The 19,187-nt window shown below is 39.5% G+C and overlaps 1 protein-coding gene and 1 long non-coding RNA gene across 3 annotated transcripts in view; one reads left to right on the top strand and one right to left on the bottom strand.

Moving 5' to 3' along the window:
- The window catches only part of LOC140849536 (uncharacterized), a 41,216-nt gene extending 27,590 nt beyond the window's left edge, over positions 1-13,626 (bottom strand). The window contains exon 1 of the long non-coding RNA XR_012131538.1: positions 13,491-13,626. This is a non-coding gene — a long non-coding RNA (uncharacterized lncRNA). The remainder of the gene's footprint in view (positions 1-13,490) is intronic.
- The window catches only part of PCSK2 (proprotein convertase subtilisin/kexin type 2), a 270,812-nt gene that overhangs the window by 237,746 nt on the left and 13,879 nt on the right, over positions 1-19,187 (top strand). The window contains exons 9-10 of one of the 2 annotated variants that reach the window (XM_037022502.2): positions 13,506-13,721; positions 15,770-15,870. In XM_037022502.2, the coding sequence (XP_036878397.1) occupies positions 13,506-13,721; positions 15,770-15,870 (317 nt within the window). The remainder of the gene's footprint in view (positions 1-13,505; positions 13,722-15,769; positions 15,871-19,187) is intronic. The other variant, XM_073236951.1, reaches the window with a different exon arrangement.

Consider the following 19,187-nt stretch of genomic DNA (forward strand, 5'->3'; position numbering starts at 1 on the left):
AAAAAGATCACCAACAAAGGAAAACCCATCAGGCTATCTGCAGACTTCTCAGCAGAAACTTTACAGGCCAGAAGGGAGTGGCATGATATATTTAATGAAATGAAACAGAAGGGCTTCAAATCAAGAATACTCTACTCAGCAAGATTATCATTTAAATTTTAAGGAGGGATTAAATAATTTTCAGATAAGCAAAAGCTAAGAGAATTTACCTCCCACAAACCACCTCTACAGTGTATTTTGGAGGGACTGCTATAGATGGAAGTGCTTCTAAGGCTAAATAGCTGTGACCAGGGGAAATAAAACCCAGTAAAGAAAGTAGAACAATTAATTACTAATCAGAAGCAAAACCAAATCAAAGTCAATCAAGGGAGAGACAAAGAGTACAGAATATGATACCTAATACACAAAGAGTGGAAAAGGAAGAAAAAGGTGGAAAATAAAGAACCTTTAGATTGTGTTTGTAATAGCATACTAAGTGAGTTAAATTAGACTGCTAGACACTAAGGGAATTACCCTTGAACCTTTGGTAACCATGAATCTAAAGCCTGCAATGGCAATAAGTACATACGTTTTGATAATCACCCTAAATGTAAATGGTCTGAATGCACCAATCAAAAGACAGAGTCAGTGAATGGATAAAAAAACAAGACCCGTCTATATGCTGCCTTCAAGAGACTCAATTCAAAATGACAGACATACACAGACTGAAAGTAAAGGGATGGAAAAAGATATTTCATGCAAACAATAGGGAGAAAAAAGCAGGAGTTTCAGTACTTAGACAAAATAGACTTCAAAACAAAGAAACTAACAAGAGACAAAGAAGGACATTACATAATTATAAAGGGGTCAGTCCAACAAGACTTATAACTATTATAAATATCTATGCACCCAACACAGCAGAACCTACACATGTGAAATAAATACTAACAGAATGAAAGGAGGAAATAGAATGCAATGCATTCATTTTAGGAGACTTTGACACACCACTCACTCCAAAGGACAGATAAATTAGACAGAAAAGAAGTAAGGAGACAAAAGCACTGAACAACATATTAGAACAGATGGACCTAATGGACATCTACAGAACACTTCATCCAAAAGCAACAGGATACACATTCTTCTCAAGTGCACATGGAACATTTTCAAGAATAGATCACACACTAGGCCACAGAAAGAGCCTCAATAAATTAAAAAGACTGAAATTGTACCAACCAGCTTCTCAGACCACAAAGGTATGAAACTATAAATTACACAAAGAAAGTGAAAAAGCCAACAAACACATGGAGACTTAATAACATGCTCCTAAATAATCAATGGATTGATGACCAAGTAAAAACAGAGATCAAGCAGTATATGGAGACAAATGAAAACAATAATTCAACACCACAAAATCTGTGGGACACAGCAAAGGCCATGCTAAGAGGGAAGCATACTGCAATACAGGATTACCTCAGGAAAGAACAACAATCCCATATGAGCAGTTTAACTCACAATTAATGAAACTAGAAAAAGAAGAACAAATGAGAGCCAAAGTTAGCAGAAGGAGGGAAATAATAAATATTAGAGCAGAAATAAATAAAATTGAGAAGAAGAAAATACTAGAAGAATCAATGAAAACAGGAGCTGGTTCTTCAAAAAAATAAACAAAATAGATAAACCACTAGTCAGACTTATCAAGAAAAAAAGAGCTGACACACATAAAGAGAATCAGGAATGAGAAAGGAAAAATCACTATGGGTACCACAGAAATACAAAGAATTATGAGAGAATACTATGAAAAAGTAAATGCTAACAAACTTGATAACCTAGAAGAAATGGACAACTTTCTAGAAAAACAAAATCTTCAAAGGCTGACCCAGGAAGAAACAGAAAATCTGAATAGAACAATTACCAGAAACAAAACTGAATTGGTAACCAAAAAAACTACCTACGAACAAAACCACTGGACAACATGGTTACACTAATGAATTTTATCAAACATTTAGTGAAGACCTAATACCCGTTCTCCTTAAAGTTTTCCAAAAAGTAAAAGAGGAAGGAATACTCAAAATTCATTCTATGAGGCCAACATCACTCTAATACCAAAACCAGGCAAAGACAAACACAAAAAAAGAAAATTACAGACCAATATCCCTGATGAACATAGATGCAAAAATACTCAACAAAATATTAACAAACTGAATTAAAAAAATACATCAAAAAGATCATCCATCATTATTAAGTAGGATTTATTCCAGGGATGCAAGGATGGTACAACATTCAAAAATCCATCAACATTATCCACTACATCAAAAAGAAGTACAAAAACCACATGATCATTTCCATAGATGCTGAAAAAGCATTCAACAAAATTCAACAACCATTCATGATAAAAACTATCAACAAAAGGGGTATAGAGGGCAAGTACCTCAACATAATAAAGGCCATATATGACAAACCCCCAGCCAACATCATACTTAACAGCAAAAAGTGAAAAGTTTTTCCTTTAAGATCGGGAATAAGACAAGGATGCCCACTCCCTCCAATTTTAATCAACATAGTTCTGGAGGTCCTAGCAATAGCAATCAGACAACACAAAGAAATAAAAGGCATCCAGATTGACAAGGAAGAAGTTAAAGTGTCCCTATTTGCAGATGACATGATATTATACATAAAAAACCCTAAAGAATCCACTCCAAAACTACTAGATCTAATATCTGAATTCAGCAACATTGCAGGATACAAAATTAATACACAGAAATCTGTTGCATTCCTACACAACAACGATGAACCAGCAGAAAGAGAAATTGAAAACAATTCTATTCACAATTGCATCAAAAAGAATAAAATACCTAGGAATAAGCCTAAACAAGAAAGTGAAAGACCTATATTCTGAAAACTATAAGACACTCACAAGAGAAATTAAAGAAGATACCAATAAATAGAAACACATCCCATGCTCATGGATAGGAAGAATCAATATTGTCAAAATGGCCATCCTGCCTAAAGCAAACTACAGATTCAATGTAATCCCTATGAAAATACCAAGTGCATTCTTCAATGAACTACAGCAAATAGTTCTAAAATTCATATGGAACAACAAAAGACCCCAAATAATCAAAGCAATCCTGAGAAGGAATAATAAAGGGGAGGCATTGTGCTCCCTGACTTCAGGCTCTAATACAAAGCCATGGTAATCAAGACAATTTGGTACTGGCACAAGAACAGACTCCTAGACCAATGGAACAGACTAGAGAACCCAGATATAAACCTAAGCATATATAGTCAATTAATATATGATAAAGGAGCCATGGATATACAATGGAGAAATGATAGCCTCTTTAAAAACTGGTTTTGGCAAAACTGGACAGCTACATGCAAGAGAATAAAATTGGATTATTTTCTAACCCCATATACAAAAGTACACTCAAAGTGGATAAAAGACCTGAATGTAAGTCATGAAACCATAAAACTCAGAGGAAAACATAAGCAAAAATCTCATGAATATATAAACATGAGCAACTTTTTCCTGAATGTATCTCTTCAGACAAGGGAAACAAAATCAAAAATGAACAATGGGACTACATCAAGCCAAAAAGCTTCTGTACATCAAAGGACACCATCAGCAGAACAAAAAGGCATCCTACAGTATGGTGGAATATATTTGTAAATGACATATTTGACAAGGGGTTAACATTCAAAATATATAAAGAACTCACATGCCTCAATACCAGAAAAGTAAATAACCCTATTAAAAAATGAGCAGAAGATATGAACAGACACTTCTCCAAAGAAGAAATTCAAATGGCCAACGGGCATATGAAAAGATGTTCCACATCACTAATTATCAGGGAAATGCAGATTAAAACCACAATGAGATATCACCTCACACCAGTTAGGATAGCCAACATAGAAAAGACTATGAACAGCAAATGCTGGTGAGGACATAGATAAAGGGGTACCCTCCTACACTGCTGGTGGGAATGTAAACTACTTCAACCATTGTGGAAAGCAATATAAAGGTTCCTCTAAAAACTAAAAATAGAAATACCATTTGACCCAGGAATTCCACACCTAGGAACTTAACCAAAGAACAACTTCTCAGATTCAAAAAGATATATGCACCCCTATGTTTATTGCAGCACTATTTACAATAGCCAAGATATGGAAGCAACCTAAGTGTCCATCAGTAGATGAATGGATAAATAAGATGTGGTACATATACACAATGGAATACTATTCAACCATAAGAAAAAACAAATCCTACCATTTGCAACAACATGAATGGAGCTAGAGGGTATTATGCTCAGTGAAATAAGTCAGGCAGAGAAAGACAAATACCAAATGATTTCCTTTATTTGTGGAGTATAACAACAAAGCAAATTGGAAGGAACAAAATGGCAGCAGACTCAGACTCCAAGAAGGAACTAGTGGTTACCAAAGGGAAGAGGTGAAGGGTGGTGGGTGGGGAGGGAAGGAGAAGGGAATTGTTGGGTATCATGATTGGTGCACATGGTGTGTGTGGGGTCATGGGGAAGACAGTGTAGCTCAAAGAAGACAAATAGGGACTCTGTGGCATCTTACTAAACTGATGGACAGTGACTGCAATGGGGTATGGGGTGGGACTTGATAATAAGGGTGCATGTAATAATCACATTGTTTTGCTTATGAGACCTTCATAAGAGTGTATATCAATGATACCTTAAGCAAAAAAAAAAAGAATTGGTATAGGTTGATCATGGAAAAAGATGGTGGCATGAGAAGTGAGGCAGAAATCTTCTCCCAAAACCACATATAATACAAAAATACAGCAAATACAACTAATCCTAAAAAGAGTGACAAGAAAGAAGACTGCAACAGATGGCCTGCATCTGGGGAAAAGAGAAGATCTCACAGGAAAGAGTAAAGTAGCAAGCCACAATCTGGGGGGACCCAAGCCCTCCCCCCACCCCAGCTCACCAGTGGAAGAGAAACAGAGTGGGGAAGGAGTAGAAGGCCAAGGGCTGCTAAACCCCAACCCTGGAGAACTACTCCAGGAGCACAAACCCACATTGCATGGTGCAGTGCAGATTAGAGGGGTTGGAAAGCATAGATAGGTGGAATTCTTTGAGAAACTGAGAATCTAGCCACTTGTGGAGAAAAGGTACCCACAACCAGATGCTCTGGGACAAAAGGAAGGTGGGTGTTTTGAAAGACTTCCCAGCAGTGAGAGGGCTGCTAGAGGGGCAAGGATTATAGAAAGCTTGCTGCTCAGGAGAAAAGACAGATGGACAAAATCATCCTGGCACACTCAGACCAACAGGTTGGGAACTATCAGGAACTACAAGCACTCCATCTTCCTGGCTGGCAATGCATCCCTGAGGCCCCCCACCACAATACACAGCCTGCCACTCCTTCCTTCCAGCAGATACCTGCTTGCAAAACCTGCTGCCCCCACCATCACTCCAGGCCAGCCAGAGGGCAGCCTGGCCTATGGCAGCTACAGAGAATTATCATCATGTTGTTCCGTGCATGTTTGGCTCACTGGCCCTGGCAGTGGAGGCAGGCACTGTGGCCAGGAAGCACGAAAGAGCTCTTTCTTCTCAGAAGGCACTGGTGCTGCTTGCCTATGACCCCTGACATCACTCCAGGTGCAGCTCCAGAGAGCAGAGCTTTGATGCACTAGAGGATGCTGTCTACACAAAGTTATTATTCCACATAATTCAGTAGGATTATGAAGAAGCAGAAGAACCTTGTTCAATCCAAAATCCCTTAAACACCAGAGAGTTCAGTGAAACTGAAATTATTGACCTTCCTGATAAAGATTTCAAAATAAAAATCATTAACATGCTAGAGAAAAAAATTCAAAATCTCAGGGATGAATTCAAGAAAGAGATAGAAACTGAAAAATACAGTATCTGATGTGAAACATACAATGGAGGGGTTTAAAAGCAGACTGAAACAGGTAGAGAAGATGGTAAATGAAATAAAAATTATAGAACAGGAATACAGAGAAACTGAGGCATAGAGAGAATAAAGGATCTCTAGGAATGAAAGAATACTAAGACAACTCTGTGACCAATCCAAACAGAACCTTATTCGCATTATAGGGGTATCAGAAGAAGAAGAGAAAAAAAAGGGTGGAAAGTGTCTTTGAAGAAATAATTTCTGAAAATCTTCTTAACCTGGGGAAGGAAATCATCTCTCAGGCCTTGAGAGTGCACAGATCTTCAACCATCTGTGTGCTGCCTACAAAAGACTCACTTCCAACATCAAGACATATAATAATTAAAATGGCAAAGATCAAAGACAAGGACAGAATATTAAAAGCAGCCAGAAAGAGAAAAAATATCAGATGCAAAGGAAAACCCATCAGGCTATCAGCAGACTTCCCAGCAGAAACTTTACAGGCCAGAAGGGAGTGGCATGATATATTTAATGAAATGAAACAGAAGGGCCTCAAACTAAGAATACTCTACCCAGGAAGACTATGATTTAAATATTAACCAGGGATTAAACAATTTCCAGATAAGCAGAAGTTGAGGGAATTTACCTCCCACAAAACATCTCTACAGTGTATTTTAAAGGTACTGCTCTAGAATGAAGTGCTCCTAAGGCTAAATAGCTGTCTTCAGAGAAAATAAAATCACAGTACAGGACATAGACCGATTAATTACTAAGCAAATATAAAATTAAATCACCTATTCCCAAAGTCAGTCAAGGGATAAACAAAAAGTACAGAATATGACACTTAAAATATAGACTGGAGGAGGAAGAAAAAGAAGGGAGAAAGAAAAAGAATCTTCAGCTTGTGCTCATAATGGCATAATAAGAGAGTTAAGTTAGACTGTTAGATAATAAAGAAGCTGCCCTTGAACCTTTGGTAGCCACGAATCCAAGCCAACAATGGCAACAAGTACATATCTATCAATAATCACCCTACATGTAAATGGACTGAATGCACCAATCAAAAGACATAAAGTTACTGAATGGATATAAAAGCAAGACCCATCTATGTGCTGCCTACAAGAGACTCACTTCAAACCCAAACACATACACAGACTAAAAGTGAGGTGGAAAAAGATATTTCATGTAAACAATAGGGAGAAAAAAGCAGGAGTTGCAGTACTTGTATCAGATTAAATATATTTCAAAACAAAGAAAGTAACAAAAGAAAGTTTTGCTGAAAACTTCCCCAAGCGGGGGGAGGTAATACTCTCTCAGACCATGCAAGCCCACAGATCTCCCAACACAAGGGACCCAAGGAGGAAAACACCAAGACATATAATAATTAAAATGGCAAAAATCAAAGACAAGGAAAGAGTATTAAAGGCAGCCAGAAAGAGAAAAAAGATTACCTACAAAGGAAAACCCATCAGGCTATCATCAGACTCCTCAACAGAAACCTTACAGGCCAGAAGAGAATGGCATGATATATTTAATTTAATGAAACAGAAGGGCCTTGAACCAAGAATACTGTAGCCAGCAAGATTATCATTTAAATTGAAGGAGGGATTAAACAATTTCCAGACAAGCACAAGTTGAGAGGATTTGCTCCCACAAACCACCTCTACAGGGTATTTTAAAGGGACTGCTCTAGATGGAAGCACTTCTAAGGCTAAATAGATGTCACCAGAGAAAACAAAATCAAAGCAAAGAAAGCAGACCATCCAAATACTAACTAAAGGCAAAAAATAAAATCAGCTGTCCACAAAGTAGTCAAAGGAAACACAGAAGAGTACAGAATAAAGCACCTAACATATAAAGAATGGAGGAGGAAGAATAAGAAGGGAGAGAAATAAAGAATCATCAGACTGTGCTTATACTAGCTTAATAAGAGAGTTAAGTTAGATGGTTAGATAGTAAAGAAGCTACCCTTGAACCTTTGGTAACTATGAATCCAAAGCCTGCAATGGCAATAAGTACATATCTATTGATTATCACCCTAAATGTAAATGGACTGAATGCACCAATCAAAAGACACAGAGTAATAGAATGGATAAAAAAGAAAGACCCATCTATATGCTGCTTTCAAGAAACTCACCTCAAACCCAAAGATATACACAGACTAAAAGTGACAGGATGGAAAAAGATATTTCATGCAAACAACAGGGAGAAAAAAGCAGGTGTTGTAGTACTTGTATCAGAAAAATTAGACTTCAAAACAAAGAAAGTAACAAGAGATAAAGAAGGACATTACATAATGATAAAGGGGTCAGTCCAACAAGAGGATATAACCATTATAAATATATATGCACCCAACACAGGAGCACCAGCATATGTGAAACAAATACTAACAGAACTAAAGGGGGAAATAGACTGCAATGCATTCATTTTAGGAGACTCTACATGCCACTCACCCCAAAGGATAGATCCACTGGGCAGAAAATAAGTAAGGACACAGAGGCACTGAACAACACAGTAGAACAGATGGACCTAATAGACATCTATAGAACTCTACATCCAAAAGCAACAGGATATACATTCTTCTCAAGTGCACATGGAATATTCTCCAGAATAGACCATATACTAGCTCACAAAAAGACCCTCAGTAAATTCCAAAATATTGAAATTCTACCAACCAACTTTTCAGACCACAAAGGTATAAAACTAGAAATAAATTCTACAAAGAATATGAAAAGGCTCACAAATACATGGAGGCTTAACAACATGCTCCTAAATAATCAATGGATCAACGAACAAATTAAAATAGAGATCAAGGAATATATGGAAACAAACGACAACAACAACACAAAGCCCCAACTTCTGTGGGATGCAGCGAAGGCAGTTCTAAGATGAAAGTATATTGCAATCCAAGCCTCTTTACAGAAGGAAGAACAATCCCAAATGAATAGTCTAAAGTCACAATTATTGAAATTGGAAAAAGAAGAACAAATGAGGCTCAAAGTCAGCAGAAGGAGGAACATAATAAAGATCAGAGAATAAATAAATAAAACAGAGAAGAACAAAATAGAACAAATCAATGAAACCAAGAGTGGGTTCTTTGAGAAAATAAACAAAATAGATAAGCCCCTAGCCAGACTTATTAAGAGAAAAAGAGAATATACACACATCAACAGAATCAGAAATGAGAAAGGAAAAATCACAACAGACCCCATAGAAATACAAAGAATTAATAGAGAATACTATGAAAATTTAAATGCTAACAAGCTAGAAAAACTACAAGAAATGGACAACTTCCTAGAAAAATGAAACCTTTGAAGACTGACCAAGGAAGAAACAGAAAATCTAAACAGGCCAATTACCAGTAATGAAATTGAATTGGTAATCAAAAAACTACTCAAAAACAAAACCCCTGGTCCAGAAGGATTCACTGTTAAATTTTATCAGACATATAGAGAAGACATACTACCCATTCTCCTGAAAGTTTTCCAAAAAATAGAAGAGGAGGGAATACTCCCAAACTCATTCTATGAAGCCAACATCACCCTAATACCAAAACCAGGCAAAGACCCCGCCAGAAAAGAAAATTACAGACCAATAGCCCTGATGAATGTAGATGCAAAAATACTCAATAAAATATTAGCAAACCGAATTCAAAAATATATCAAAAGGATCATACACCATGATCAAGTGGGATTCATCCCAGGGATGCAAGGATGGTACACCATTCGAAAATCCATCAACATCATCCACCACATCAACAAAAAGGAGGACAAAAACCACATGATCTTCTCCATAGATGCTGAAAAAGCATTTGACAAAATTCAACATCCATTCATGATAAAAACTCTCAACAAAAATGGGTATAGAGGGAAAGTACCTCAACATAATAAAGACCATATATGATAAACCCACAGCTAACATCATACTTAACAATGAGAGGCTGAAAGCTTTTCCTCTGAGATCAGGAACAAGACAGGGATGCCCACTCTCCCCACTGTTATTCAACATAGTACTGGAGGTCCTAGCCCCGGCAATCAGACAACACAAAGAAATACAAGGCAACCAGATTGGTAAAGAAGTAGTCAAACTGTCACTATTTGCAGATGACAAGATATTGTACATAAAAAACCCTAAAGAATCCACTCCAAAACTACTAGAACTAATATCTGAATTCAGCAAAGTTGCAGGGTATAAATTAGTACACAGAAATCTGTTGCTTTGGTATACACTAACTATGAACTAACAGAAAGAGAAATAAGGAAAACAAATCCATTCACAATTGCATCAAAAAGAATAAAATACCTAGGAATAAACCTAACCAAGGAAGTGAAAGACCTATACTCTGAAAACTACAAGACACTCCTAAAAGAAATTAAAGAGGACACTAACAAATGGAAATTCATCCCATGCTCATGGCTAGGAAGAATTAATACTGTCAAAATGGACATCCTGCCTAAAGCAATCAACAGATTCAATGCAATCCCTATCAAAATACTAACAGCATTTTACAGCATCTTACTATGCTGATGAACAGTGACTGTGAAGGGGTATGTGGGGGGGACTTGGTGAAGGGGGGGAGCCTAGTAATCATAATGTTCTTCATGTAATTGTATATTAATGATAACAAAATAAATAAATAAATAAAAATAAAAATAAAATATTAACAGCATTCTTCAATGAAGTAGAATAGTTCTAAAATTCATATGGAACCACTAAAGACCTCAAATATCCAAAGCAATCCTGAGAAGGAAGAATAAAGCAGGGGGAGTCTTGCTTCCCAACTTCAACCTCTACTACAAGTCACAGTAATCAAGACAATTTGGTACTGGCACAAGAACAGACCCACATACCAGTGGAACAGAATAGAGACTCCAAATATTAACCCAAACATATATGGTCAATTAATATATGATAAAGGAGCCATGGACACACAATGGGGAAATAACAGCCTCTTCAGCAGCTGGTGTTGGAACTGGACAGCTACATGTAAGAGAATGAAACTGGATCGTTGTCTCACCCCATACACAAAAGTAAATTTGAAATGGATCAAAGACCTGAATATAAGTCATGAAACCATAAAACTTAGAAAAAAACATAGGCAAAAATCTCTTGGACATAAACATGAGAAACTTTTCCTGAACACATCTCCTCAGGCAAGGGAAACAAAAAAGAAAATGAACAAATGGGACTACACCAAACTAAAAGCTTCTATACAGCAAAGGACACCCTCAGCAGAATATGACATCTTACAGTATGAGAGAATATATTTGTAAACAACATATCCAATAAGGTGTTAACATCCAAAATATATAAAGAATTCACATGTCTCAACACCAAAAAAGCAAATAACCCTATTAAAAAATGGGCAGAGGATCTGAACAGACACTTCTCCAGAGAAGAAATTCAATGGCCAAGAGGCACATGAAAAGGTGCTCCACATTGCTAATCATCAAGGAAATGCAAATTACAGCCACAATGAGATATCACCTCACACCAGTTAGAATGGCCAACATCCAAAAGTCAAGGAAAAACAAATGCTGGTGAGGAGGTGGAGAAAAGGGAACCCTCCTACACTGTTGGTGAGAATGTAAATTAGTTCAGCCATTGTGGAAAGCAATATGGAGGTTCCTCAAAAAACTAAAAATAGAAATAGTATTTGACCCAGGAATTCCACACCTAGGAATTTACCCAAAGAAAACAAAATCCCAGATTCAGAAAGACATATGCACCCCTATCTTTATCGCAGCACTATTTACAATAGCCAAGATATGGAAGCAATCTAAGTGTCCATCAGTAGACAAATGGATAAAGAAGATGTGTTACATATACACAATGGAATAGTATTCAGCCATAAAAAGAAAACAAATCCTACCATTCACAACAACATGGATGGAGCTAGAGGGTATTATGCTCAGTGAAATAAGCCAGGCAGAGAAGACAAGTACCTAATGATTTCACTCATTTGTGGAGTATAACAACAAAGCAAAAACTAAAGGAACAAAACAGCAGCAGACTCACAGAACCTAAGAATGGACTAACAGTTACCAAAGGGAAAGGGACTGGGGAGGGGGTGTGGGAAGAGAGGGAGAAAGGGACTCAGGGGTATTATGATTAGCCCACATAATGGGTGGGGGTCACGGGGAAGGCAGTATAGCACAGAGAATATAAGTAGTGACTCTATAGCATCTTACTACACTGATGGACAGTGACTGTAATGGGGTATGTGGGGGAACTTGAGAATATGGGTGAATGTTGTAACCACAATGTTGCTCATATGAAACCTTCATAAGATTGTATGTCAATGATACCTTAATAAAAAAAAGAATCATGGGTATACAAGGAGATGGGGACAGAGAGGTTATTTTAAGAAATAATAGTTGAGAATTTACCAAACCTGGGGAAAGAACTAGACATACAAATCCATAAAGCTGACAGATATCAGTGCAAAAAGACGCTCTCCAAGGCACATTATGAGGATGTCAAAAATCAATGATAAAGAAAGAATCTTTAGGGCAACCAGAGGGGAAAATAGAAATTGGGGAACCCCATTAGACTATCAGCAGATTTCTCAGTAGAAACTCTACCAGCAAGGAAATGGAAAACATATTCAAAGTATTGAAGATAGAACTACCAGCCAAGAATACTCTATCCAACAGAGTAATCCTTCAGATATGAAGAAGTAAAGGCTTTCCCAACAAACAAAAGCCGAGGCAGTTCACCACCACTAGACCTGCATTACAAGAAATGTTGAAAGGAGTTCTTCTACCTGAAATAATAAGACAAAAGTACACAAAATTTTGAGTAAGGTGGTAAATAGAATCAGAAAATTATAACTCTATTTAAGAATAAGGTATTAAAAATTATGGCAGAAAGGTTAAAAAAGCATTAATCATAAAAGGATCAAACTCACCAAATAAAAATGAAGAGAGGCTGAATGTATTACAAGACAAGACCTAACTATATGCTGCTTTCAGGAGACTCATCTTATCTGGGAGGGCAAACACACTCAAAGTGCAGGGGTGGAAGATGACACAGTAACTAAAAGAAAGGAGGTGTAGCCATACTTACATCAGACAAAATAGACTTCAAGCCAAAATTGGTACAAAACAAAAAAGGTCCTTCTATAATGAAAGAGATGTCAATACAGATCTCTCTCAACTTACAACAGGGTTACATCCTGATAAACCCATCTTAAGTTTAAATGCATTTAATACACCTAACCTGCTGATCATAGCCTAAACTAGCAAACCTTAAACATGCTCTGAACACTTATATTAGCCTGTATTTGGGCAAAATCATTGAACACAAATCCTGTTTTATAATAAAGTGTTGACTATCCTGTAGCATCTTGAATACCTTACTGAAAGTGAAAACAGAACAGCTGTCTGGGTACAGAATGGTTCTAAGTGTGTGGGTTGCTGGCCCTCACGACCGTGTGGCTAACCGGGAGCTGTGGCTCACTGCTGCCCAGCATCCTACTACACATTGCCGCCTGGGAAAACATCAAAATTCAAAATAGGGTTTCTACTGAATAACTATCACTCTTGCACCCTTGTAAAGTCAAAAATCTCCTAAGTCAAACCATAGTACGCTGGGGACCAAGGGAGCTGAGGCGCGGCACACACCCTGTCCTCCCCCAGGGCCGGGGTGGCAAAGGCAGCATCTACGTGTGGGCCTCCGGGGACGGCGGCAGCTACGACGACTGCAACTGCGACGGCTACGCCTCCAGCATGTGGACCATCTCCATCAACTCGGCCATCAACGACGGCAGGACAGCCCTGTACGACGAGAGCTGCTCCTCCACCTTGGCCTCCACCTTCAGCAATGGGAGGAAGCGGAACCCGGAGGCTGGCGTGGTGAGTGCAGCCACCCAGCCTCCCTGAGGCAGTGGAATGCGCGGTCGCTTTGTGACGTCATGCACCACTCTGTGTGACATCATGGGAGCAAGGGGCTCTTCCCCTTACCTCAGAGAATCAGTACGAATTCAGGGCAGACTCATTTTCTTCCAGGTTTGATAATGTTTTGTTTTCAACGTAGAGGTTTATGATGTGCAAGTTGGAAGCAAGAACTGTGATGACCCCTTTCAGCTCATTTTTCATTGTCTGTGTTATTTATTGGCGGGACTTCCAATGATGAAGTCTGGTTGATCAAAAAGTTGCCCCTGCACATTTTTAGAACTAATAAAGGGCATCACACCACCACGCCATCTGAGCCAAGAACCCATCCACTTATTAAATAATTTAAAATTTTCAAACTAGGAAATAGAACTTTCTGGGTCCCTAAAGCTCTAAATTTGGGCACACACATGTATTTTCTCAAGGAAAGAGTGGTGGTTTTCATCATATTTTAAAATGTGTCCATGATTAAGAAAACAAAAGGTTTAAGAATCAGAGACTTCGATTATTTATTGCACATTTCTGAGCAGCGCTTCCTTCCTGGGCAACTAGGTAAACTGATGAATTTTCCAAGTCCCTTTGAAATATATATCTGTAGTGCACAATGAACTTTTTTGGATCTCCTCCTTGGGTATCACTCACACATAAGGCTTTCCTCAGTCCTCCAAAGCCAGGAACTTGGTAGGTGGTTCAATACTCCTGCCAAGCTGCATGCTGCAAGCAGGGCTTCCCAAGAAAGGAGGGTGGGAGCTCAGGACACAGTCACTACCGTCCTGTGCTTCAATCCCCAGATCTTGCCTGGGCTCCACTTTGGTAAGCTGGCCCTGCTCTCACGTGAGCCAAAAGATCCCTTTACCTAGAAGAGACACAGACCTCAGAGGCTCCATCCGAGAGCCCTCCTGAGCTTCCCTTGGTCTTGGAAAAGACAGATTATGCCAGCGCCCCATCCCAAGCAGATGGAGGCTTTAGCCCTTCCTAATCTACAAGCTGCATGGCAGAAAGGGACAAGTGAGGGAGGCACCAGTCCTGTTCCATTTGTAATACTTCCTCCCCCAAGAAGCTCTGCTCCTTGCCCCAAGGGCCTCCCAATGGTGTAGCTTTGTCCTCAGCCTTATCTCTGACTCTGTCTACTTGGTCTGTGAGAGATCTTGAGTTCCCTCTGAATATTGTAATTCCCCCCAAAAGATGCCCTTTAAAACTCTCTGATCCTTTGTTTAAATAATAGGCCCACTTGAGGATCCTACAGACAACAAACAAGATAAAGGAGAATTCCTGTGGTTTATATATGATCTTAATGAAAACCCTGGCTCTCACAAATATTGAAAATGATGATTGGCTCTCTGTGAAAGTCCTTTAAAATCTGGTTTATTGGTCTCTCCACTTAAGAAGAGTTTGGAGGTGATCACTCATGTTATCTTGGCTCAAGTCAGCTCAGACTGTTTCCATGAATTTTAGATGTAAGGAAACATTTTATTTTTAATGGTCTATCTTTCTAGTCAAACTATAGCTGTATTCTTCCCTTTTTGGTAATGCAACCCCTTTCATTTGTAAAGGGGAAAGGAATGATGGTGAAAGAAATGATGGCCCTTGGTTTTTCTGAGCTAATTCCAGTGTAATCAAATTCACCATTACATTGACTATGGTGGTGGTATTGCCTTGTTACTTTCCACCCATAGGTTCCTTTTAGGATCCAAGAAATAAATATCTGCCAAGAAATAAATCTCTCTCTAGTCTCTGAAATAACTGCAGAGATGATTCTCTGAACAATTGCCTTGTTTTTATCTTTTGGACACTGTAGCTATAACTGATCGTGTGTCCCTTTTCTCATGGGCTACTATGAAGCTCAGACAAAATGTATGGCAAAATAGATGGATGCCGAGCTTATCCTTATCTTCATCTTAATCTTCAGAATAAGGCAGTTGAAATAAAAGGACAGTCCTCTGCTCCATGTTGTTTGAGTGTTTGAATGGTGTGATTTATTCACTCATTACTCAATATTTCTCTTCCAGGCAACTACAGATTTGTATGGCAACTGCACTCTGAGGCATTCTGGGACCTCTGCAGCAGCTCCGGAGGCAGCTGGAGTGTTTGCACTGGCTTTAGAGGCTAAGTATGTTCCAAGGGTGGATTAATGTGTGTCTCTCCACCTAACACCAGGTGTCCATGGAGGCAAAAGCGGGTGTGAGCCTGTGAATAATCAAGGCCAGTGAACTCTGGAGGGCATCTCTAAATGAACCATAGGCCTTAAATGATACACACACACACACACACCACAAAACTACATCCCTAGGAGAGCACAATGCCCCAACACTCAACATCCATACCAGATTCCAAATAGGGGCACATAGATATTTCTTTCTTTGGAAAACCAACCCTTTGTCCTCTGTGGATCCCTTGGCTATTTTACTCCAGTAATGCTCACAATCAGCAAAATGAAGGAAAACCATTGCCAAGCTGGGTGTCTTGCAAGGTGTTTCAGAACATGTGACAAACGGGGTGCTCCCACTCAAGATTCATTCACCTAGAAGGTGAATTCACTTTTAATACTGAGGCAAGGTGGGAAAAGTCATGCAGTATAGACCAGGGATGGGCTTTGCTGGGAAACCATCCAAGCTACCAACAGGTAAGAGGAGACCATTCTCGCTGTTCTCACCATCCCACTGATCGCTACTGCTAGACAGTCCTTGGATTTCAGCCTCAGCATGGGTTCCTGCCCACCTGGTACTCTGTCTTCTCTGAGATGCTAGCTCTGTGTTGGAGGAATGAACATGTAGGCTTCAGGCACCCCCATGTGGTATGAGTACACATGCCCTCAGTGCAGGGAGTTATCTGAGAATGTACTGCCAGCAACTTCTAAGTAGTTGGATTCAAGCTCCTGGGGAAGGGGAGTTGAGTTCCCATCCCTGTCAGCCACTGCCAGGCAACTGAAGCTTCTGGCATCAACCTCCAGGTACCCCTGCTTGTCTCCACATATGCAGTACATTTTCTGACTTGCAAAGGACGTAAGAGTTGATTCCTAGCATAGGAAAGGACTTTGAAAGATTATCTAGTCCAACTCACTGTATTCAAGCAGAAAAGACATAATTATCCTCCTTTTACAGATAAGGCCCCAAACTGGGAGTGACTCCTTCGGACCAGGTCAAACCTTGGTTTTTCTAACAAAAGTCAGGTGGAAAATTTAGGACCCTAAGAGACAGACACTGATCAAAGCATTGCTGGTAAGCACAGAGACCCAAACTTGCATAGTATGTGCATTTCCTGAAGATAAAACTGTTCATCTTAGGGTCCATTGGGCCCTCGAGTCTGAGCTGGCTCTGTTCACTCTACCTGGGAGCTGACAAACAGTGGAAGCCTGCCTCCTACTGCTGAGCCTTGCAGGGAACAGGGAGTAGAAGTGCTCCAAAAGAAAGAAGGGGTTTCTGGTCTTCCTTTAAATCTAACTGGGCAGAACCTGACTCAAAGTCTCCTTGGATTTTGGCAAGCAAAAAGTCCCTCATCCAGGCCTATACACTAATAAATCAAAGTGGTGGAGCAAGAATGCTGGATCTCTCAACGGATTCATGGGCTCTGTACCAATTATTCACCATTGTAGCACACACTTCCGGATATCGTTATAGAAAAGAATGCAGTCACCACTTAGACACACTTTGTTTGGGGGCAATGGTCATGACCCTATGCTCTTTATTGCCAAAAAAGAGGAAAGAAATGATATCTGGCTGTTGGTGGTTCAAGTCTTCCATGGGAGCTAGTCCTAAAATTCCTCAGAACACCGACTGCCTGAGGTTGAGCTCACACCCTGAGATGGGAGTAAGTGATTGATTAAGAAAGGGCTCAGAAGAGACCAGGAGGAAGGAGAGGAAGCAGGTTAGGAGGAGGATGAATGCAAGTAAGGATGCAGTTTCAGTTCTGGCCTCAGCCTGACCCAGTGGGGTGTAAACCATACCTCAGTTTGTTCTACCTCAAGGCAAGGGAGCTGGGCTGCCCTGTTCTTGAGCTGGTCTGTTGTTGGCTAAGAGCTGTACCTGGCAGAAAGGCACCTCTGGCTTTCTGCACCTGGGGGCAAAGCAGCTCCAAAAGCCAGTAGTTAAAACCACTCATCAGCACAAAAGAGCACCGAAAGCAATCCAGAAGGAGTGGGAGGAAAAGGCTCTCCACAAACAGTTCCCACAGGTCTCTCTTGTGACAAGGCAACCAGGAGTCCTCAGTGATGTGTGTGACAGCGTTTGAGGGCAGTTTCCCACTCACAGGTCCAGTAAGAAAACTTTTTCAAAGCAATTTGAATGTGGTGAACAAATCTGGTCTGAATGTGTGCCCATCAGGACTGTGAGAGAGGAAGACCAACCACCCTCATGACTCCACGGGGAGAGAGGGAAGCCATTCCTCTGTCCTCCCAGTCACTATTTTATTGTTTAATCTCATAAACAGTTTTTCTGCCAAAGGCTTGAAAATAGCTTCTTGAGTCATAGAGAATATTGCTCACATTTCCCAGTGTGACGAATATTAGAAAAATTTCAAATGAATTCTGTAGTGAGGGGTGACGGCCACATCCCAGTGTTTGGGTTCTTTCCCTGACCCAGGGGTCTCTGTGTGGCTCCAGAGGGCTGAGCTAGGTTTGAGGGTAAGATGTCATGAAGAGACAATACCTGGCTCAGGGCAACCATCCATAGTAAAGCGGCCCACATATTGGAAAAGCACATGTTTCCAAAACTGACCTTCTAGAGGATGAATTTCTTTTTCATGTAAACTCTTTATCAAAGAGTTTATAATAGACACAGAGAAAAGTACACAAATCAAATACTATGTATAGCTCAGTGACTTCTTACAAAGTGAACAGATCCATTTAACCAGCACCCAAATCAAGAAACAGACCATTATCTAAGTACCAGAATGTGCTCTTCTGCTCAACATTATATCTGAGAGATTCCTCCATGCTGTTGTGTGCAGTTATAGGTCATTCATATTTATTGTTTATTGTTGAACACTATTTCATTGTATAAATGGATATTTATACCTTGCAGCTACTATGAATAATATTATTATAAATGTTCTTTTACATGCCTTTTTATGAACATATAGGTGCCTTTCTGTTGGGCATCTACTGGGGAGTTAAAATGCCAAGTCATGGGGTATACATATGTGCAGTTCTAGTAGTGCTACCATCTAGTTTTCAAAAGTGAGAGTACCCACTGACACTCCCTCCAGCAGTGTGTGAGTTACAGTTGTGCCACATCCTTGCCAATATTTGGTATTGTCAATCTTCCACATGTTAACCATTCTTATGGGTGTTCAGCAGAACTGCATTGTAGTTTTAATTTGCATTTCCCTAGTGAATAGAACTCTTAGTGAGGTTGAACGCTTGGGGAAATTTTGAAAACAATAGTTTCCCAAGTCTCAGGTGAGAGTCACTGAATACAAATCACTATTGAT

The sequence above is a fragment of the Manis javanica genome, chromosome 5 (assembly GCF_040802235.1).
Source record: "Manis javanica isolate MJ-LG chromosome 5, MJ_LKY, whole genome shotgun sequence".
NCBI classification, from domain to species: Eukaryota; Metazoa; Chordata; class Mammalia; order Pholidota; family Manidae; genus Manis; species Manis javanica.